The sequence below is a fragment of the Erpetoichthys calabaricus genome, chromosome 13 (assembly GCF_900747795.2).
Source record: "Erpetoichthys calabaricus chromosome 13, fErpCal1.3, whole genome shotgun sequence".
In the NCBI taxonomy this organism is placed as follows: domain Eukaryota; kingdom Metazoa; phylum Chordata; class Cladistia; order Polypteriformes; family Polypteridae; genus Erpetoichthys; species Erpetoichthys calabaricus.
In genome coordinates, this window is record NC_041406.2 from 35,817,214 (window position 1) to 35,841,225 (window position 24,012).

The 24,012-nt window shown below is 40.3% G+C and overlaps 1 protein-coding gene across 2 annotated transcripts in view; it reads right to left on the reverse strand.

The window, feature by feature from the left end:
* Positions 1 to 1,302: 1,302 nt before the first annotated feature.
* Positions 1,303 to 24,012, reverse strand: part of LOC127530090 (uncharacterized) — a 48,397-nt gene continuing 25,687 nt past the window's right edge. The window contains exons 1-4 of one of the 2 annotated variants that reach the window (XM_051935964.1): positions 15,348 to 15,503; positions 10,102 to 10,258; positions 5,721 to 5,829; positions 1,303 to 1,733 (exon numbers count right to left, since the gene is read on the reverse strand). In XM_051935964.1, the coding sequence (XP_051791924.1) occupies positions 1,605 to 1,733; positions 5,721 to 5,829; positions 10,102 to 10,258; positions 15,348 to 15,429 (477 nt within the window). In that variant the 5' untranslated portion in view covers positions 15,430 to 15,503 and the 3' untranslated portion in view covers positions 1,303 to 1,604. Of the gene's footprint in view, positions 1,734 to 5,720; positions 5,830 to 10,101; positions 10,259 to 15,347; positions 15,504 to 24,012 lie in introns of those variants that run through there. The other variant, XM_051935965.1, reaches the window with a different exon arrangement.

The window sequence follows — 24,012 nt, forward strand, 5'->3', positions numbered from 1 at the left end:
AATCTTCACAGTCACAGTAATTCTGTGACTATGAAAACCAATCAGCTGCATCAGTGATGACTTAGGGGTTGACTATATATGGGATCAATTATTTTGTGTTATACTGTGCATCCGGAAAGTATTCACAGCGCATCACTTTTTCCACATTTTGTTATGTTACAGCCTTATTCCAAAATGGATTAAATTCATTTTTTTCCTCAGAATTCTACACACAACACCCCATAATGACAACATGAAAAAAGTTTACTTGAGGTTTTTGCAAATTAATTAAAAATAAAAAATTGAGAAAGCACATGTACTTAAGTATTCACAGCCTTTGCCGTGAAGCTCGAAATTGAGCTCAGGTGCATCCTGTTTCCCCTGATCATCCTTGAGATGTTTCTGCAGCTTAATTGGAATCCACCTGTGGTAAATTCAGTTGACTGGACATGATTTGGAAAGGCACACACCTATCTATATAAGGTCCCACAGTTTACAGTTCATGTCAGAGCACAAACCAAGCATGAAGTCAAAGGAATTGTCTGTAGACCTCCGAGACAGGATTGTCTCAAGGCACAAATCTGGGGAAGGTTACAGAAAAATTTCTGCTGCTTTGAAGGTCCCAATGAGCACAGTGGCCTTCATCATCCGTAAGTGGAAGAAGTTCAAAACCACCAGGACTCTTCCTAGAGCTGGCCGGCCATCTAAACTGAGCGATCGAGGGAGAAGGGCCTTAGTCAGGGAGGTGACCAAGAACCCGATGGTCACTCTGTCAGAGCTCCAGAGGTCCTCTGTGGAGAGAGGAGAACCTTCCAGAAGGACAACCATCTCTGCAGCAATCCACCTATCAGGCCTCTATGGTAGAGTGGCCAGACGGAAGCCACTCCTTAGTAAAAGGCACATGGCAGACCGCCTGGAGTTTGCCAAAAGACACCTGAAGGACTCTCAGACCATGAGAAAGAAAATTCTCTGGTCTGATGGTCTGCATGACACCTCATACTTCACATGAGGGTTCACCGTGACTGTGCGCCTGTTCACAAAGTTAGGTCCACAAAGACTTGGAGGAACTTGACTGGCCTGTACAGAACCCTGAACTCAATACTACTGAACACTTTTGGGATGAAATAGATTGCCATTTGTGGGCCAGGTTGTCTCCTGTAACATCAGTACCTGACTTCAAAAATGCTCTTTCAGCTGAATGGTTACAAATACAGTATAGTATATATATATATACTATATAGTGTATTTTAGGAATACAATTTCAATTTAATGGTGAAGAGGGTTCAGAAAGAAAACAAAATAGTAAGTAATAAAACATAAACATAATAATAATCTATTCATTTAAATGTTACTAAAGAAGAATAAATAAACAGCACATTCACTACACAATATTACAATTTAGGAAAAAGCTTGAGATGATTTTTCATTTATTTTAATTGCATACAGTAGATTATCAACTGCTGATAGAGAGTAATATAAGTTACCTAAACTTTTAAACAAATTGCATTTTCTTTCTGCAAATTTGACTGACTACAGTATATGAGTTAGAAATAGAGCAAAGTAGCCTAAACACCATGCACTAAAACAGTTGACTTTATGACGAGTAGAGAATATGGTCATGACTGTTACTTCTGGTCCATCATTCTACGGGAGGCATCGTGGCAGTTGTCTATTAAGAGATTGTAATAACTGCCTCCAGCTTTTACAAAATCAGAAACGGTCCTTGTCCCTTCGAAATCTTTAGTTTCAATTACCTGAAAGAAAGCAAATAGGTGATATAAATAAATCAGTCACAACAGTTATTTATTCAGACTTTTGATCCCCACCTAGAAACTTGAGCTCTACGCCTTCTACTGCTTTGGTAGCAGGAGGCCATGAGGACAGATCTACACTTCATTTTGCAGTATCAAAGTTAGTGTTCAGATCTAGTAAATAATGGTTGGGACAATGAGCCTCAAGGTTACCATTTCTGCACTTTGTTACAACTCATGAAATTGCTAAATGAGATCTTACACTAGCAACCCAATTGACATTCGGTGAAATGTTTTGGGCCAACATCAAACCATATTAGATTACATACTTTGTTATCACCCAACATTTTGGCAGATTGTGAATTTATATGCAAACGACCCAGAAACAGTTGCTAAGCCAAAACCAGACTTTTATCTCAAAGAGCAAACACTGTCCACCAAAGCCTTCCCAGTCTAATCTAACAACCAGCAAATCCTCTACACATATCCAGAAAGTGTAATGAATTTCTTTTCTTTTTATTCTCTGAAGCATTTGTCTGTAGGAGTTTTTTTTTTACTTATTTTCTTGGATTTGACATACTTTGTTAATCCCGAAGGGGAAATTGTCTTTTAGATTGAGCTTTGAGGGTCAGAGTGCAGGGTCAGCCATTGCAAATCACCCCTGGAGTGATTTTCAGGTTAAGGGCCCTGCTCAAGAGCCCAGCAGAGTAGGATCTCTTTTGGCAGTAATGGGATTTGAACTGGCAACCTTCCAGATACCAGCGCAGGTTCTTTTACTATGCAGAACCCATTTCCCTCATTTATTTTATGATTTAATCTCACTTTATGGTTGATGAGTTATTTTTATAATCTCCCCCAGCACCATGTTATTATTAATTGCATACCACAAATTTTGCATTTCTTTATCGATTGTTACAAGGTTGTTGCTAAAGACATGTGACCTGGAATGCACAGCACATGATGTCACTTTATGATCGGACTACTTATTTAATTTTCTTTGCATGTTTTTCTTTGTTTTTTATTTTTTCCTATTTTTGTCACTTTGATATTTTTAGAGTTCTGATACTTATTTTTTTTAGATGCAGATAATCAATTTTCATTAGTTTTTTTGTCAGAATCTTACTTTTGCATGTTATTTTATTTGCGTCATTATTTATTATTGCCATGTTGTTAGGGGCAGCTGTCATATTTTCAGGGGCATGCCATCAGAGGTCATGACCTTTGATTAATAATAATAATAATAATAATAATAATAATAATAATTCATTTCATTTATATAGCGCTTTTCGGATTAATGACTTGACGGGTCTAAAGGTTGCTCAAAAATGTTTTCTTCCTTATTCTAATTGATTTATTATAAGACCCTTAAAAACTTATTTTGTTAAAAACTTCCTTTTTTCTAAAAGTTTTCTCTGGTTTTGACTCTGATGTCTTTGATTTTTGCCCCACAAATTGTCTTTACAAATGGTGCAACTGTATTCAGGGTTTTTCAGCTCTATTGAGCTTTTGATTCTTTTCTCCTGGTTATTTTTTAATTAGCTCTTACTAGTACTAAGAGAACAGCTAATGTCTTTAGGTTGCTGCTGTAAATATTTCTGGTTGTCCAAAATTGTGGATTCAAAACCAAACTTAGTGTGCAAAAAATAACAAGACAGGGTGTTCCTGGATATCTTTACTTTTGAAACTTTGAGTATAATTCTGGTTTAGCATCTTTTCATTAATAGATCATTAATCATTTCAGTAATAGGAACTTGGTACCAATTTCTGGGCCTGTATTTTGACTTCACTTCTTCTCCTGATCCCTTAATGAAAACTCTAACTTTATTTTTCCATGGGAGAAGATATAGCATATTTGTATGTTAGTAATAAAGAATACTTATTAACTAAATAACAATCTAAAATGTATGTATCACCACCAAAGCTTCACCTGTAAGGCTCAAGTTGCAGAAATATAGAAACAAGGGGTCTGCTTCTCATTCACTTCTCCTACCACATGCACATCAAATGAACTTTAAAGATATCACACATTAGATATTTGTATTTGCCAGTTAGATCACAAAATGAGCCATATTTTGCAATATGAATAGTTTTAAAATAACATTTTGACAGTGAATTATTGAGATTGAAGGATAAGTGTGCAGGAAAATGAAAAAAATAATGTGCAAACTTTTAGATGTGGAATCATTGTGAGGAAAATCTCCCTTCCCACCACTGGCTCTGTTAGGAGAACTTAAATCAGAAATCACAGGGTACCATAATAGGGCGCTAAGCTCTCAGTGATGCCCACAGTAGTCTTCTGTCATCAGGAAAAAGCCATTTCTTCTAGCCTGATGCACTCTAACCTCCTTTCAGACCATAGATGTACCCCCAGGTGCCAAAATTGGTATCTTTTTCCCTTTCAATTATTAATCAGTGAGAGCACCTCTTCTTGAAAAATATGTCACATTAGTTCCTGAGTATGAGTGGCAGAAGATGGAAAATGTAGGCTGAATCAGAATCCAGTAAATACGTATGGCATGATTGATTTTGCAAACTTTCTTAATGGGGGCAACTAGCATTATAGTTATGAAGGAGCAAAAGCCAATCAGAAAGCAGAAATTCTTATAATGTTATAATTAAATGATATATGGAAGGCAAGTCTGTCATTTAATTTGCTTCAGAAGGGGAGAATCTTCAGCCCTTTGTCCTTAAATAACATGATGAATGCCATATCACAAACTGGTGCAAGTACAATGGCATCACTACAACAGGAAAGTATCCTGGGAAACCATCATGAGACACATGATGTCACAAAAATCACATGAAAAATTAAAAATTCACTTCAGAGTAAATCACACACAGGGTAAAAAAAGCAAAATCAAAAACAGGTATCACTCCTCTCCTCAGCCTAATATTGGCTTCCTTCTGAGACCTGCCTGGTTCTCTATCATCCAGGTGCCATCCTTGCCTTTCACAACCCCTTGCCAGCTAGACAGACAAATGCAATACATTTATAACAATAGAAAATATCAGTCTGTCTCGTCCAGTGCCTTATCTGTAGGGATTCACCTTTAGGTTAATAAACTTTTTCTCAAGAGATTCTGGTTTTATCACATTATCCAAATTAACTGGTAACCCTGAACTGGCTGGGTGTGGGTAAATGTGGATGTGTGTGCCGTGCTGAGGTTCTGGCTTCATGTGACCTTAAGCGGGGATCTTCACTCACGGCCCTGAAGGCCTCAGTGGCTTCTGATTTTCATTCCAACCAGTTTCCTAATCAGAAGACAGTCCTTAACGATAATGAAACAGGCCATTTAACTATATTTCTTGTTAGTTTTTTCAATCATCCAAAGCACATTTTAATTATGTTACAGAGATACCTTTTCTAAGAACACTATTTATATGTTTTGTGGACCAAAATAGATTTGCACTTCACAATCCTCCTCTTTTGTCTCTCATTTATTTGTAAACATTTTATCAGCATTGATACTTTGTGATGAACAATCACCATTGCAAAAGGAACCATTATTAACCAAGGCCAGTTAAGAAAACAGGAAACAGTTAAAACATAAATACAGCTGCTTAAAACTAACATAGGCAATTAAGGGTTCTGAATCATAACAAGTGAATTAACTAATATTAAGTCCAAAAAACTATTTCTTTAGTAGCAAGTAAATGAGTACTGATTAAGAAATTTGTTGAAGTGAGAGCCTGCAGCAACGTTGGCCTTCCAGGATCACGAGTGAGGATTCCTGCCTTGAACTGAAAGAAACAGATTTACAAAATTGATTTTTGTGTTTTGTTTTGCAGTTTGTCTCTGAAATGTATTTTCTGCAATTTGCCACTTTTAAGCATATTTCATTCAGCCTTGAGTACCTTGCATCTAAATGTTCTCAGCCCTATTCCTCAGGAGTTCACCAAATTCTTACCTTAAGATCAATTCTTCTTGGCATTAAAACAAAAACTAAATTACTTCCTTTATATATTTAGGTCTTCCACCCAGATACTTGCCTTCCACTCATGACTCATGTGTTTTGCATCTACTACCACAGTCTCTGAGCTTTTGCCATATCCAGATCCCTTGTGAATCAGCCACTGACTTCCATCGCTCAGTGTAACTCTGCATAACAAGTACAAAAATATACAGTATATTATTGGGGTCTATGGGGATGAATCTTCCCATTTTTGCAAACCAGAAAAATTAAAATGTTTAATTTAATCACCTTATAACACACACCATTCACCCTTTAAATTAATAAATTGTTTTTATCAGTTATCCTGTCTGATGCTGTCCTCTTACCTAATTAAGCAATACTGTGTAAGATATGCTGACGTGCACAATGGCAGTAGACAGAGCAGGTTTAGGAAACAGAGTTGAGATCTGACCGTTGTGCTTTTTATTGACCACTGGCTGTGAGGGTCAAGTCTCATGGGTCTTTTCACTATCTATCAGGCATTATTGCTAGGTTCATACCGGAGACCACTCTGCGGTCAAGGCCATGTGACAGATTGAACAAGCAATATCACTATAGCCATGTGCCACTCAAAATGCAGGCCAGGGAACATACTTTAGATTATTAACTCTTCTGGTCGTCTATGGGAAAGCCAGACCCTGCCATTTGCTTTTAGCTTAACTTTCACTGAGAGAAGCTGTGTTGTCACAATCATCAAACAAGTTAGACAATGTATGCATGGCGTAACATTCAGGTTTGTTCAGCGAATAAGTTAACTGCTATCAAAGTTGGAACATTTCACGTGTGTTATTTACTTCACTCAGGATTCAGTTATCACATATTTGTTTGTTAAATATTTTTTGTAACAATGAGTCATATTCCAAAATAATAGCAATAATTGAATACAATTGAATTCAATTACATGTGTTAGTAGACTACATTAACTATGTGTCTTTTACCAGCACTTTACAAAGTTAAAAATGAATCTTAGATAGGCTTGTGGTGGTTAAATAGTAGATTCCAATTCAAGTCATGTGAAAATGGTATAGATTGATGTGTGTTGGTAGTCTAGAGTCTCTGAGTGACTGTTTTTAAATTCTCCTAAATATAACCTTTGTAAAAATATATCCAATAAAGTAGTATCCAATAATTAGCTATTAAAAAATAATTATTAATACAAAATGACCAATACTACCATAAAATTGCTGTCAATATTACTAGGTGAAAGAAGAAAAGCAACTGAAATAAGTTTCCCAAATAGCTATTAATATTAATTAAACAATAATCTGTCAAATTTTATAAAAAGGTAAGAACTTATAAAGGAACTGATTTATTCTATAACAGGAATATGAAAGGTGACAGTAATCTCAATAAGGCTGAAGAATAAACTTTGAATATAGTGGCCAGCGTGGTCCGATCTTTTACCCACTGATCAACTGCAGTTCCATTTCCAGGGGGTCTGTAGGATTTGCAGGGTCTTACCCACCTCTGTATTTGTCGTGTGGTAGTTACAACTGTGGCAGCGACATTTTCCTCCTGCTTTAGGTAAGTTAACTAATTGAGTATTAAAAATGTCACTTCTCCGGAAATAGATGGAAAGGGAAGGCATAAATAAGACTACACTAATTGAACAAGATTTTCTGCATATTGTTTTTTGCAAAGAACTGACACTATCAACTTGTAGCTAAACAAAATTTGAACTAATTAATTATCGGGGAAGGGTGTAGCTGCCCTAACTGATATAAACTTAGGACCTGTTTAGCAATGGCAGTGGCGTCTTGCACCCAGCCCCAGATATACATGAACAATCATGGCAAGCCCTTAAATTTCTTGCCCATTATATATAAAATAGCCCCATAATATTTAAGATACATGTACAATTCACATAAAACCCCAAGAGGGACAGACGTTTTACACATACATGAGTCACGCGAAACCCCGCTATTCAGGTTTTTATTTATGTGTTCTTGTGCGCACATGTTCTGCCCGGCATTTGACTCACTTCCATTGGGCATTCGAGTGGCAATCAGAGGAGTAAAAGAGGAAAATATACAAAAAACTAAAGTTCAAGAAGCCACTGTCATGGTAAAATTGAAACTGTACGGTAATGTTTCTCTGTTTTAAGATGGATGAGTTTGCAAATTTGTCAATGGTTTCAAAGGGAGATTTTGAAATGTAAATTAAAATGTCACAATCTGTTCAAGATATCTCAATGAAAATTGAACTGTCTTCAAAGCCACATGTCTACAAAATTGGTCCACTGGGGAACAAGTTGTTTCATGCGAACGGACAGAGAGACAGACATGGGCTATTGCAATAGTGTTTTCTCAATTATATGCAAACGTTCCTAAAAAGAGCAGAATGTTAGAAAGCTGCAAGAAGTGGTAGATAAGGTCACAAATGAAAACACCAAACCCCAATGCACAAACTAAATCTTAAAGTAAAACAAAAAACAAAAATGATAACTAGAATGATTTCGAGATAGCTAAATTCACCACAAGAATGCACACAATATCCGGAAACAGGACAGCAGGATCAGCAAACCCCCATCTTAAAGCCATCCTGATATAATCACAGATCAGAATTTATGATCATCACTAACAACGAGCAAAATGAATTTGTGCAAAATTGAATTTACAACAAAACTCTGTGCTTCTCTTAGGAAAAAAATGAAATAAATTTCATTTAACTTCCAGCAAACTTTTTTCATTTAAGGAGCACTGAAATTTCTTTACACTTTAGTTTTTTAGCCTACAAGAGTACTGTAATGCACTTCTAACTATACTACCTAAGAAAGACATCAATTGGTTGCAGTTAATTGAAAATGCATCAGCAAGAATCTTAATCTTTAAAAGATAATCCGAGCACATCATAGCAACATAACATTGGTTACCTGTGTTTTTTCTAATTGATTTAAAATACTATTATTGGTATGTAAAGCTCGGCGTTATGTTGCTCTCTCTTACATTTTGATTGCCTGTCACCTCACATTCTGAGTCATAACCTTAGATCTTCTAATAGTGCGTGACAGATGCTATCTGGGAACCTTACCTGGACGGGACATCCACAACTTGGAAGAACCAGGGGAGATAGCATACGCAGAGTATTGTCTCCCCCGAATCGCTAGATGGCAGCCCTCTTGGTGGGCTACTTGCCACAACTCTGAGAGCCAGAGTCGGGAGGAGGAGGACAAAGCTTGTGGAGAGAAGCCAGAGAAGACAGATTGTTTGCTGTGCCAAATTGTACTTGTGTGTGTCCTGTGGGAAACTCTTTCCCGAAAGAGTTTCACACAAATAAAAATCCTCTTGTTTGTTCCCAACTTATGACTGGGTGTTTGGAGAGCTGCAGCGTCCCCTGCTGACTATAAGTTGTATTCTTTTTATTCAAAGAGCTGAGCATAAAAGGAGTGGGGAGGCAGCTATTTAAGGTTATCCACAAAAAGCTAAAATACTTTACATACAGAGATACACCAGACTATTACCATGGAACATTTTAAAAACATTTTTAATTTGGCTTTCTCATAGCTGCATTTTATTTCCATGTCCTATAGTTTATATATGTACTGAAATATTAAATACTTTATTGATTTGCAACCACTATTAACCTCTAATTTTCATTATTTTCTTTTTTGTTTTTCTGTTGTGGAGTTTATCTTTTCAAAGTACTGTGCTTTCTTGCTGAAATAAATGTGGATACTCCAATTATTGATGAGAGCCACTGAATCAAATCTTCTAAGATGGAGCTTGAAAAACAATAGAAACTACTTGAGCACAATTACGTTAGGTCGAATGCCCAGTGTCAGCTGGGTGGGGTTTGGACCTTGAATTCTAGGAGATTTTGTTTATATCGACAGAATATCACCAGCTGATTTTTTTTTTTTTTTTACATTTTCTGATCTCCCTGACCATCTGACCATAGCATCAGACTTATCATTATAATCATGAGAGACTTAAAAATGAATTCATAATTAAGGACTATACTTTATCTGTTACTGGTATATCTGTATGATTTATGTGTGAATTGATTTATCCTTATTTACTATTTTTTGTATTTAATTTATCATATTTACTATGTGGATTTTAGTGATGGCCGATATACATTTTTAATCTCATGTTTTCACAAGGAAAAGAGCTAACGAAGTTTATGTTTTCATGGAAACTGGCAGTGAAGAGTACTGGACAACAGGAAACAATATCAAAATGTCCATGAAAAAAATCTCATGTTACTGTTGTTGCATAATCCGTATCAAGTCATCCAGTTGTATGCTCAAAATGATCAAAATGCATGCATCTTCTGCTAAAATTTTGTTAAATCAATTCCTCCGGTAAAACCAAAGTAGCCCATATCAGCAAATATCAGAAGAATGAACTGGGCTCAGATGAATGTCTGAAACTAATAGAGGCAATTACCCAAATGCCATGGCATTATATTTTATTTACCTGACCCCTGTGTGGCTCACTGGTCCAGCTGTACCTGTCAATTTCCATTTCCAACTTCCCTTCGGCCTTTCCATTCTCTCTGCCATGAAAACTTTGGAGTTATATAGCTCAGTAAGTTCTGACTTTGTTCTAATGTCATAGTCAAAACTTCCACCACCTGCAAAAGAAAATTTAGGTGTCTGGTAGTTGACTATACAGAAAACACTGAAAAATCAGGCATGCATTCTCAAAGTAACTCATTGTTACATACACATCTGAGAGAAATGTTTTTAAATTCATCCTAGACATTCTAAAGATCTGACTTATCTTAGTGAAGTGAAAAAGTTCACTTACTTAGTACCTGAGAAGCACAATGCATAGTATGATCCAGTTTAGGCGTGTTTGTTTAAGTATTTTATCTATGATCAGGCAACTGACCACAAAGAAATAAGCTGAAATGATTTAAGTGACACACAGCGGACCCCCGTGACCCTGTGTTAGGATATAGCAGGTTGGGTAATGACTGACTGACTTAATACTGAGTGCTGCAGCCTCCCATCTCCCGGGCCTTTATTTAAAATCCCAGTACCTGTTTCAATTCTCTGCTGGGGGTTTTGTTTGTTTCCAGCACTCCAATGGTGTGCAGTATATGGAGACTCTAAATTAGTTGTGTGAATTTGTGTATGTGGTGGACTGCACCAATGCTGTCAGGATAAGCCACATGTGGCAGCAGCCCAGTATTGGACTGTGTTATTTCAGAAGATGAATGGATGAAAGTTTAGTCGCTACCACCAAGAATGACCTGTGTATTTATTGATCATTACTTAAAAATATGCATGACTTTTTTTTGACAATTCCAATGGAATCCCCTTCCCTGTCACTGTCGATATTGTACTTTAGGTTCTCCTTATGTCTAAGTGGGATTTCTCATCCACACTGGTTTCTTCTCATATGCTAATGATAGTTGTGTTAATTTGATGGCCTGACATATGTGTCTAAATATGCCCTGACATCCTGTCCTTGGGTGGTCCTTGTCTTATAGCTGAGGTCCTTAAAGCTCTATACTGGAAACAGCAAGCTTATAAAATGGTTAAATCATTACATGTTTTGATCTAAAGCTAGTCTGACTTGTGTATTTGGCATTTTGAAACAAAACAACAAACTGAAATATTCAGTGTGGCTCAACAGTTTCAGATCAAGCAGCTGGTAGGCAAACTGCCTTATACGCCGAGTTGTTGGACTGTGACTGAAAACCGCAATGCTGCCCATTCAGATCCAACATCCCACTAACTGTGGCTTCCCGAGAGGGATGAATAACCTGGAGTGACACTGTCATGCAGTGATTAGCACTGTTATTTTACAGATACATCATCCTGGGCTTAAATGCTATGACGGCCATTAAGTTTACAAGTTCTTACCATGACTTCATGGATTTTCCTGCCGCATGCCCCAAAGCATTGTCTGTTAGATTAAAGCTATACCATACCAGCACCAAGAATTAGATTGATACATTTCAGGCACTAAATGGAAGCATGTAGTTGGCTAAATAACCCCTTGTACATTATGATTCCTAAATAAGTATGTATATATATAAGTATGTGCGTCTTGGGAACTGCATGTCTGACATTGTGGTCAGCAACACAGGAGCGCCACAAGGGACTGTACTTTCTCTGATCCTGTTCAGCCTATATACATCGGACTTCCAATACAACTCGGAGTCCTGCCACGTGCAAAAGTTCGCTGATGACACTGCTATCGTGGGCTGCATCAGGAGTGGGCAGGAGGAGGAGTATAGGGACCTAATCAAGGACTTTGTTAAACCACCTACACCTGAACACCAGCAAAACCAAGGAGATGGTGGTGGATTTTAGGAGGCCCAGACCCCCCATGGACCCCGTGATCATCAGAGGTGACTGTGTGCAGATGGTGCAGACCTATAAATACCTGGGAGTGCAACTTGATGATAAATTAGACTGGACTGCCAATACTGATGCTCTGTGTAAGAAAGGACAGAGCCGGTTATACTTCCTTGGAAGGCTGGCGTCCTTCAACATCTGCAATAAGATGCTGCAGATGTTCTATCAAACGGTTGTGGCGAGCACCCTCTTCTATGCGGTGGTGTGCTGGGGAGGCAGCATTAAGAAGAAAGACGCCTCACGCGTGGACAAACTGGTGAGGAAGGCAGGCTCTATTGTTGGCATGGAGCTGGACAGTTTGACATCTGTGGCAGAGTGACGGGCGCTCAGCAGGCTCCTATCAATTATGGAGAATCCACTGCATCCACTAAACAGTATCATCTCTAGACAGAAGAGCAGCTTCAGTGACAGACTGCTGTCACTGTCCTGCTCCACTGACAGACTGAGAAGATCGTTCCTCCCCCAAACTATGTGACTCTTCAATTCCACCCGGGGGTGTAAACATTAACATTATACAAAGTTATTGTCTGTTTTTACCTGCATTTTTATCAATCTTTAATTTAATATTGTTTTTTGTATCAGTGTGCTGCTGCTGGAGTATGTGAATTTCCCCTTGGGATTAATAAAGTATCTATCTATCTATCTATCTATCTATCTATCTATCTATCTATCTATCTATCTATCTATCTATCTATCTATCTATCTATCTATCTATCTATCTATCTATCTATCTATCTAAGTTATTCAAAATAATTATTTTATTTTTTTGACAGTGAGGGGGCTGGCCAGTGATTAAGGCATCAGAATCAGAGTTTGGCAAACAAAAGGAGAGCATTCAGGCCCATAAGCTGGATCATTAGATGCTATGTCAGGCTGGCCTGATTTAAATTTGCAAATGTACTTAACAACATGTTGTTTTTATGTGGATTGGTAATTTAAAACCCTGGATGAAAATGACATGAACATAGGAAGACAATGAAAACAGTAACAAAGACATTGAACCAGAGTTCAAAAACTGAGAAATGCTCACTTGTAACAACAAAATCATTTCACTTACTTACAAATTATCAAATAGATTACCTAGCAATCAACTTCATTTTCACACTTTTAACATACCATGACACTCTCAAACCTACTTAATTTCGTTGCCATTCTCGGGAGCTGTGTTTAGTATGTTTTACTACATTACCTTGAAACTTCTGTCTCTTTACTTTGAAGCTTCCACCACAGGGCCCAGCTATGCACACACAGGTCAATTTAGAACTACTTGATAAAGTAATCTGCACATCTTTTGGATTGTGGGAGGAAAACCCTCCCAGACATGGGAAAACATGCAAACTCTACAAAGAGCAAGACATGGTATGGGTTTTGAACCCAGGATGATTTATGCATTAAGCAGCAGTGCTAACCATAGCAAGCAAAACAGCAGGAAATTGCTTAGTGACCCTTTCCTGTCCATTTCACATCCTCTCTTGGCAAGGCTGCCCACAAATCTAGGCCTCCTGAGTCAATAAACAGCAGCTTATCTAGTTGTGCTACAGCAGATCTCCTCCCTGAACTGAGCAAGTAGTCTTGACTTCTACTACAGCTGTGAGGGTTTTACATTATGCAGCAACAGGCATTCTCTATCCCCTCTATCCTACACGTGTCCCTACTCTCCCAAGCAATCCCAGAGAAGCTCCCATATGTCACCAGCTAAAAATCCCTCATGATCCTGCCCCTCTCCATTTCTCACCGTCATTTGGAGAGGCTGGTCCCGAACCTGGGACCTCCAAGCCAGTAAGAAATTGAGTGAAACTGAACATCCCCCATCACTAGTGAGAGGCAGCAAGCTCTTTCTTAAGCTCTGTTGGCCATCAATAGCTTAGTGTTAGTTAAATGATCAGAATCTCAGGACTAAATTCAGAAATGTCCACGAGATTGACCATACAATCCATTTAGAAAAAAAAATCACCCTAAAGCATTTAATCTTTTCCAAGCATGCATGCAATCATGACTCAAAATCCACTCTGGGTGAGCACTGTCAAAGATGACCGCTGCTCATAAAGCCTGCCTTGATGCATATCAGAATAAAAGATGAGATATGATGACCGCATAAAATGGCTTGCTTTTCAGTTTTCTTCCTTTCTGCTTGCAAGGAAGTCATATAAAGTGCAACAGTTTGATAGATAGATAGATAGATAGATAGATAGATAGATAGATAGATAGATAGATAGATAGATAGATAGATAGATAGATAGATAGATAGATAGATAGATAGATAGATAGATAGATAGATAGATAGATAGATAGATAGATAGATAGATAGATAGATAGATAAGAACTTTATTTATCCCGAGGGAAATTCTTTTGTCATATACATGCTCAGTGCAACAAGAGGAATAAAGATAAGGTAGTAAAGAGTTAAAAAGATCAGTAGTAATAGTGCAAACAGAATAACACAATAACTCTAAACAAAGTAACAAATAACTATAACTATAACTAATAGTTTGTATTATAACTGTATAACTAATTTGTGCAAAGCAACAAACAACTATAGCTAAAACTATAACAGATATAATAAAACAACAGATTATTATTGCAAGTGGTTATGAAAAGTGACTTAGTGTTTGTGCCATGAATAAATGAGATAGCAGCATGTGATGATGGGATGAAACAAACATTCAGTAACATACAGATGAGAAAATAAAAAAAACCGAATGAGTCCTAATGACAAAAATTCTGAAAAAGATCACCTACAGAATGAGGAAGAGTTATACAGTCTTATTGCCACAGGTAGAAAGGATTTCCTGTGGTGTTCGGTTCTGCATTTGGAGGCAATGAGTCTTTTGCTGTGTGTGCTCTGATGACCCATCAAGGAGGCGTGCATGGGGTGAGAGGTTTTGTCCATGATACCGAGAAGCTTTTTCAGCATTCTCCTCTCAGACACCTCCACCAGGTTCTCCAGTCTGACACCCAGGACAGAACCAGCCTTTTTAATCAGCTTGTTCAGCCTGTTGGCATCAGCTGTCTTCACCCCACTGCCCCAGCACACAGCTGCAAAAAACGCCACGCTCTCTACCACAGAGTGATAGAACATAGTCAGCATTTTCCTACAGACATTGAAAGACCTGAGCCTCCTCAGTAGGTAAAGCCGGCTCTGCCCTTTCTTGAAAACCGTGTTGGTGTTCTTGGACCAGTCCAGTTTACTGTCAATGTGTACCCCCAGGTACCTGTAGTCCTCAACCACCATAACATCCGTTCCTCTGATGGTGACAGGGGTGGGAAGAGCTTTGGTAAAAAAAGCTTTAATAAAACAGATTCTCATTCACCTCTCCTTCTCAAAACAATAACATTGTTTGAATATCAAACCTCTTCCAGATGATATTGACGCTTCAGTGGTGATTAAAAGCAGCAAACAGACGACAGCAACAGCAGGGTGAACGGAGATCATCCTGAAGCGTTAAAGAGCAGACGTGCAACCACAGATATCCTTCTGTTCTGTTCACAGCTCTGCTCTGACTTATAAACTTTCATGATGGCCCACTTCCCCCACCCCTTTGGCTCAATTAGTAGACTGGGCTTTCCACAAGTTATTTGAAAAATATGCCATTGCGAAATCTGGAAAAGTTTGTTCACTGTAATAAACTACAAGACCAATATTTTTTATACATTGCTACATTCAAAATAAAATAGCCTGTTTAAACTCTTCACATATCTAGTTTTAAATCTGATATGTTAACATTTTAAAAGACAAACAGGGGGCATATTTGAGGGTGGATCCTACCTTATGGCTCCAGAGCTCTAAGTTCCAAGACCCTGTCAATGGCTGTGTAGATTTTGCACAAACTGCCAATTTGTAGCCCCTTACCCAATTTCTGAATGATTTTATTAACAAAATGTTACTGTGTCTATCACTAGCTAGCATGAATTACATCCATAAAAAATGTTTACCACAGTTTCTGCATACAGGTAGTTTCCTCTGCATGGGAGGCCCATACCCCATTAACTTAGCATGTTTACAATCACCAAAATATATTCATGTTGAATTTTCTTAGGTAATTGGGCAATATCTAACTGCATATGTAGAAATGGACCCCATTGTTTTGGAAAGGCTGCGGAAGTCCTTTAAAACTGTTGTCGTACATGGCTGGGGGTCAGACCCGGCCGGGACGCCTGGAGAGACCGAGAGGTGGCATATTTGCCCTCCGGGCCAAAGGGGGCAACCACCCTGGAGTAGAAGAGGGCCAGGAAAGGGGAGCAGGGAGGCTCAAGTCCGTGGAGGCTTGTATCCACCTCCAGGGGGCGCCCCGAGCCTCATGGAGCCCGGGACTTATTTACTTCCGCCGCACCCATGGAGGACGATCCTTCCAGGGTCACCCGGAGTGCTTCCGGGTGCTCTCCTGACGCTTCCGCCACACCAGGACGTGACGTCAGGTAGAGCACCTGGAGCTCATCCGGATGAGGATAAGAGGGGCCGCCTCCCTCCAATCACCGAGCTGGAGTCGGAAGCAGGAGCAGGACGAAGCTCCTGGAGAGAGAGGACAGGTGGCCCAAGGACGAGGAGAGAGAAGGCCCAGGAGAAGGGTGACTGGGGCTAGAGGCACTGTGAGTTGTGCGGAACTGTGTTGTGTTGTGGAAAAGGAAAATAAAACAAGTATTTTGTATAAAGATGTGGTCTCCGACTGGTGGTGTCCGTGCAAATATCACACTGTAAATAATTGCCATATCTCACATCTTTCACAAAGTTGCAAGAGTGGGGTGCCCTCGTGCCAAGCATGTTTGATTGATTAACTCTGGCATTCCGAAACATGAGAAATCGAATGGGCAGCAGTTAAACGCTATGGAGAGAGAGAGAGAGAGAGAGAGAGAGAGAGAGAGAGGGAGCCAGTGTTTGGCAGTCAGGAAAGCCCCACAGTTTACAGGCATCACCTGAATAACATTAGGCGTCCACATAAGATATTTTTTGACAGGCAATGCAGCTTCCAGGAATTTAGAAGTTGAATGAGGTTGGGGTGGTACTAGGGATGCACCGATACTGAAACGGGTATCTGGTATCGGCCTCGATACCACATTTTCTAAAGTACTCGTACTCGTTAAAAGTCCCCCGATACCGGGGACCGATACCACGGTCTGAGAAATGTCTATGTTTGAGCGGCGTGTAAGGGGTTAATCACAGGCGCCGAGTGCCCGCCCCCAGACCCCGGCTGCAGCTCAGAGCGGGGAGAAGGCGAGGCGAGACATGTCAGCCGTGTGGAACTATTTCAAAGTGAATGAAGACGACAAAACAAAGGCGGACTGCAAATTGTGCTCAGCAAAATTGTCCAGAGGAGGCTCAAAAGGTAGCGCATTTAACACAAGTAATTTAATCAAGCACCTAAAATCCCAACACGACAACGAGTACAAAGAGTTTACCCACGCTTCTAAACCAACACAACCCACGCTGCAGCAAACTGTTGCAAGATGAGAGAAAATGTCCAGAGACAATCCACGTGCTGTGAAAATAACACAGGCAATTATCGAGTACATTGCATTGAGTGACCAGCCACTCTCGGAGGTAGAAAATGTGGGATTCCTGCGTCTCCTCCATGTTCTGGAGCCCAGATATGATGTCCCAAGCCGTCGCTACATGACTGACACGGAGCTGCCTAAACTACATGACTCCGTGAAAAAACATATCCACAGCCTACTGCAAGCCTCCTCTGCGTTTAGTTTCACCACGGATATTTGGACAAGCAGTGTTAGCCCTGTGTCGCTAATTAGCCTAACCTCCCAGTGGATAGACGAGAGTTTCTTGTTTTCTTTGTTAAATTATATGACTAAAGCTGTTACCTGTAAATTTAAATCATGTTTTTATTAAGTACTCGGTATCGGCAAGTACTCGGTATCGGCGAGTACTGAAATGCAAGTACTCGTACTCGTACTCGTTTTACAAAAAAGTGGTATCGGTGCATCCCTAGGTGGTACCAAATAAGAAGAAATGCCTTGTATTGCATTGTATGGAAAACTGCCAGCTTGATGTGGTGGTAATCAGCCAAAACACTTCCTTTTAAGACAATCATTTCACACAAGTATGTGATGAATACTTCATAACAGATGAAGAAGGTAAAAGAATTCCAGACAAAAGGTTGGCCATGTTTGAACAAAATCCCTTAGGATGTAAGCAATTTCCAGATTTCCAAAGAGTGCCAACACCAACGACACCAATGGCACACCTGGAATTAGTTGATATACACTTACCAGCCACTTTATTAGGTACACCTGTTCAACTGCTTGTTAATGTAATTCTCTAATCAGCCAATCATAACTCAATGCATTTAGACATGTAGACATTGTCAAGAAGACCTGCTGAAGTTCAAACTGAGAATCAGAATGGGTAAGAAAGGCGATTTAAGTGACTATGAACGTGGCATGGTTGTTGGTGCCAGACTGGCTGGTCTGATTATTTCAGAAATTGCTGATCTACTGGGATTTTCAAACATAACCATCTCTAGGGTTTACAGAGAAAGGTCCAAAAAAGAGAAAATAGCCAGTGAGCGGCAGTTGCCTGTGTGAAAATGCCTTGTTGATGCCAGAGATCAGAGGAGAATGGCTTGGTTCAAGCTGATAGAAAGGTAACAATAACTCTAATAACCACTTGTTACAACAGAGGTAGGCAGAAGAGCATCTCTGAATGCACAACACGTCAAACCTTGAAGCAGATGGGCTACAGCAATAGGAAACCACAATGGCTGCCACTCCTGTCAGCTAAGGACAGGCAACTGAGGCTACAATTCGCACAGGCTTAAGAAAATTGGACAACAGAAGATTGGAAAAACATTGCCGGTCTGATGAATCTCGATTTCTTCTGCAACATTTGGACGGTAGGGTCAGAATTTGGCCTCAACAACATGAAAGCATGGATCGATCCTACTCTCTATCAACAATTCAGGTTGGTGGTGGTAGTATAATGGTGTGAGGGATATTTTTTTTGTGTGTCCTTTGTATGACATTAAACTGCATCTGGCCCTGCAAGCGGTCCTCCAGCTTGCAAGGAAATCATGGGATTTGGCAGCAGGATTGGCACTCCAGCCACTGTAATAAAAAAAAAAAAAAAAACTTCACACAGCTCTGAAATGACAGAAAGGACTCCTTTTTGCTCTCTGCAGGAGTAGCTCGCATCACGAAAGGGATGGGGGAAAGCCCTCAGAAAAGTCGAAACCGTCAGAGAGCCAATGGGGTCAGGTTTGTCGGGAATCAGAACTGGTGTGAGAGGTGTCGCCTGCTGCACAGCAGCACTCGGGTCCCAATTTGAGGCGGCCCATCCGGGTAGGCACGTGGAACTTCTTGTCTATCCGGCATGATGATCATCTTCCTCTGCTCTCAGAGGAGCTGCGTAAAATCCACATTTCAATGGTGGCACTCTCTGAGGTGCGCAGACCTGGGACTGCACAGATCTACGTATGTAGGTGGATACAGCTTTAATTGGTCTGGTTGCTCTGATTGCTGTCATACTCGGGGAGTAGCTGATGCCATAGCGGATTGGCTTCTTCCGATGGTATCCGATGTCACTCCTTTCAATGAGCATATTATGAGACTCAGATCACGGCACTCTCTAGGTGCCTTGTCTGTTGTCTCAGTGTATGCTCCGACAATGGTGAGTGATGTCTCAGGTGAGGGGGACATTTTATTCACATCTTCTCCGTGAGGTGACACTCCTATGGTCATTGGAGACTTCAATGCAACCACTGGCACTGACAGGACTGGCTATGAGGATTGTCTCGGTTCCCATCAGTCTGGTGACCGTGGTGAAAGTTGCTCCATGTTCCTTGACTTTGCAAAAGTCGATTGTTGGACTTGGTACTGCAATACTGGTGGTGTGGTAAAGGAGATCGATCACATCGTTGTGGGCAGATGCTAGAGGCTCTTGCAAAACTGCAGTGTCTACAGAAGTGCCCAGTTTGTGAATTCTGACAACAGACTTGTTGTTGCTACTCTGAAGATCCATCTTAGGTCCAGTAGGCTACTACCTACTAGGAAAATGAGGCTGGACTTGGCCAGACTCCAAGACCAGGCTGTTTCTAACAAGTTTGCAAGCAGTTTGTGTGAGGAACCTGCGGATTTGGGTGCGACTGCCTATCCTAATGTGATGTGGGAGACCTTCCGTCACAAGACATTGAAGGTTGCTGAGGGTTGTGCTGGTGTTGCTGGTGTTCCCAGAAGGAGGTGTTTCATCTCGCAGGGCACCCTGGATATCATCGAAAGGAGCTGCAGTGCACGGCTTGATGGCAACTCTGGTCTGTACCGGGAACTAAGAAGGACAGCTCCAAGGGCTCTGAAGGCAGATAAGGAGGTGTTAGTTAGAGGAATCTGTGAGCAAGTGACACACCATCTGAGGTCTAGTGACCCACGTCCTACTTACAGAGGAATCGAAGCATTACGCATATCTGAATCTGATCCTCGGACAGTCGCAGTCAGGGCAGCTGATGGAAGGGTCTTTACGGAAGACAATGCAGTTGTGACCCGCTGGGAAGGGTGATCTCCTGGATTGCGGCAACTACAGAGGGATAACATTGCTCTCGGTGCTGGGTAAGGTTCTTGCTAGGGTTGTCCGCAATAGGATCTGTGATCAATTGCTCACCTACCGGCAACCAGAGCAGTCTGGTTTTATGCCTAAGAAGTCTACCATCGACTGCATCCTGGCACTGAGGGTTCTCATGAAGCACAAACGCAAATATCAGCAGAGTTTTTTTGCAGCTTTTGTCGATTTTCGTAAAGCGTTCGACTCAGTTGATCAAGCTGCCCTGTGGGATGTCCAGAGGCTTCACGGGATCCCCTCGAGGTTGCTCGATATCATGGCTGGCCTGTACACTGGTACTGTGAGTGCTGTGCAGAGTGGAGGCAGAACCTCTGTGTTTTTCCCAGTTGATTCTGGGGTTTGTCTGGGGTGTGTTCTTGCTCCTACTCTGTTCAATGCTTGCATGGACTGGGTGTTGGGCAGGGTTGTGGGGTCCAGTGGCTGTGGGGCATCTATTGGTGAAGAAAGATTAATTGATCTTGACTTTGCTGATGATGCTGTGATCTTCAAGGAGTCAATGGAGGCTCTGATCGGGGCGCTCGAGAGACTGAGCGAGGAGTCTGAGTGTCTGGGCTTGCGAGTGTCCTGAATAAAAACCAAGATCCAGGCCTTTAATGTCCTCTTGGGCACAGCCATCAGCAGTGTGTCTGTCTGTGAAGAGAGTGTTGACCTTGTCAAGAGGTTTACTTACCTTGGCAGTGACATTCATGTCTCTGATGACTCTTCCTATGAAGTCAGTAGATGGATTGGGAGAGCATGGGGGGGTCATGAGGTCACTGGAAAGGGGTGTGTGGCACTCCCGATATCTATGCAAAAGGACGAAGGTCCAAGTCTTTAGAGTCCTGGTGCTTCCTGTCTTTTTATATAGTTGCGAGACATGGACATTATCCAGTGACCTGAGACGAAGACTGGACTCCTTCGGTACTGTGCCTCTTCGGAGAATCCTTGGGTATTGTTGGTTTGACTTTGTGTCGAATGAGCAGTTGCTCATGAAGTCCTGAATGAGGCACATTACCTGCATTGTGAGGGAGTATCACTTACAGCACTATGAGCATGTGGCGCGATTCCCTGAGGGTGATCCAGCTTGCAGGATTCTCATTGTTGAGGACCAGAGTGGCTGGACCAGACAAAGGGGTCATCCACATAACACCTGGCTGCGGCAGATAGAGGGTCATTTCCGGAGGGTGGGACTGGACTGCATGTCTGCCTGGGGGGTTGCCAACCAGGATCCCAAGCTGTTTCGTTGTGTGGTGGGTGTGGCAACGCACTGTACCAGTGCATGCTCCCTGACCTGACTTGACACTTTGGGCCCCTTAGCACCAATCGAGCATTGTTTAAATGTCAGTCTACCTGAGCATTGTTACTGACCATGTCCATCCATTTTTGACCACAGTGTACCCATCTTCTGATGTCTACATCCAGCAGAATAACACAACATGTCACAAAGCTCAAACTGATTTCTTGAACATGACAATGAGTTTACTGTACTCAAATGGCCTCCACAATCACCAGATCTCAGTCCAAAATGGAAGATTCACTACATAGATATTCATCCAACAAATCTGTAGCAACCGTGTGATGCAACCATGTCAATATGGTGATTGTAGTTGCGTGACAGTCATAAGCAAGAAATAATACATTTTTATTGTGAATGTGTTTTACCTTTCTGAGTTAAAGTATTAATATTTAGAAATTCTTTTTACTGCTCTGTTGCATATAATAAAAGAGAAATATTGGAAAATTGGCACATTTACAAAAATAGTTAAAGTACGGGGTCAGTAGCTTATTCATAAATTTGAGTACGATCAGATGATAAGATATTTGTTTACCAAGTTTAACAATCAAGAGGCCAATTACCAGGGCAAAGCTTTTGAAGAGTTCTTAATAGTAGAATATCTGACCTGTTTGGTCTTAGGGTGGCAATTCATTCCATGCCCAAGCACGTTTATCCACATGTAACCCCACTATGTGACATCATTTTATTTGATACTATTTGAGTTAAAAACAGGCTTTTATTCTCACCTTACACATGAACATGAATTATAGATAGCAAGAAAAGATGCAAATTCCTCTCTCAACATCATTTGTCTCTGTAAAAATCTTCCCATACGTGCAGCATGATCAACAGCAAAACACTGCACTGCACACTCAATTAATATGGTTATCCTGCTCTTCATAACTCCAAAAATGCCACAATGTTCAGATCCTGTTTTGGCTTTACATGAAGTTGTATGATCATGATGAAAGCGTGCCTTGGCCCAGAACGTTAAGTGCAGTGTAAGTGCAGGCCAGTGGGAGAGTACGGAGAGGGGACAATTGCGCTTGGGCATGGCACAGAACAAACAGTCCCTTGTCAGTACAGCTCCTTGCTATACTTTCCAACAATGCTTCTTCTAATCCTTGTTGCAGCCATTTTTGTCTCTTTCTTTTTTTCTGTCCACGTCTTCAGCCATGCCCCTCTTCTTCACTTCCGTAACAGAATTATTTCTTTCTTGCACCTTTCAATCCTACCCTTATTTTATTGCAGTGAGAGCACTAATAAAACTAAGAAATCACTATTACTTCAAGACATCCACCTCTTTCCTTCATTTCCTTTATTTAAATGTTTACCATGGGTTGCAATAGATATTAAGAGGTAATTAAATATTCAAATTTTAATGTACACATTGATGTGGAAACTGACACTTTTAGCAAATGTTTTACTTATTTGTTAAATTCAGTAGGATTTTGTCAGATTGTCAAAGGTCCAACTCATAATCATAACCACTACATTAGATTTAATTTTAACTTACAAAGTTGAAATTCAAAACTTAAATATTACTCCATTAAATGAAGTTATTTCCGATCAGTACTTAATTACATTTGACTTAGTCCTGCCCTTGCCAACACACTCCCAGATTAAAACAAAGACAGTGCGACATCTAGATTGTAATTCTGCTTCAAAATTTATAGATACTTTGAATAAGTCGAGTGTAATTGTGGTAAACCATTTAGATCCGTTAACATCAAATGTAAACGTGGAAAACAATTTAGATCAGCTAACATCACATTATAATGTGACCTTGAGAGATGCTCTGGACGCAGTGGCTCCCCTTAAAACAAAAGTGATCAAAGCACGTAGAAACTCTCCATGGTTCAATGACACTCGAGCTCTTAAATTAGAGTGTCAAAAACTGGAGCACAGATGGAGAACAACAAAGCTACATGTCTTTCAAATTGCATGGACAGAGAGTGTTAATAAATATAAAAAAGCCTTCTTTAAAGCTCACTCAGAATACTATTCTACATTAATAGATAGCAATAATAAAAATCCTCGGGTACTGTTTAGAACAGTGGCTAAATTAACAAATGGAAATTCAGATCAACAGTGCAAAATACCAACAGACTATATGAACTTCTTCAATGAGAAAATTAAAAATATAAGATCCCAGATCTCTGCATCACACTACAAACCAAATACTGACCCTGCCTCACATTGCA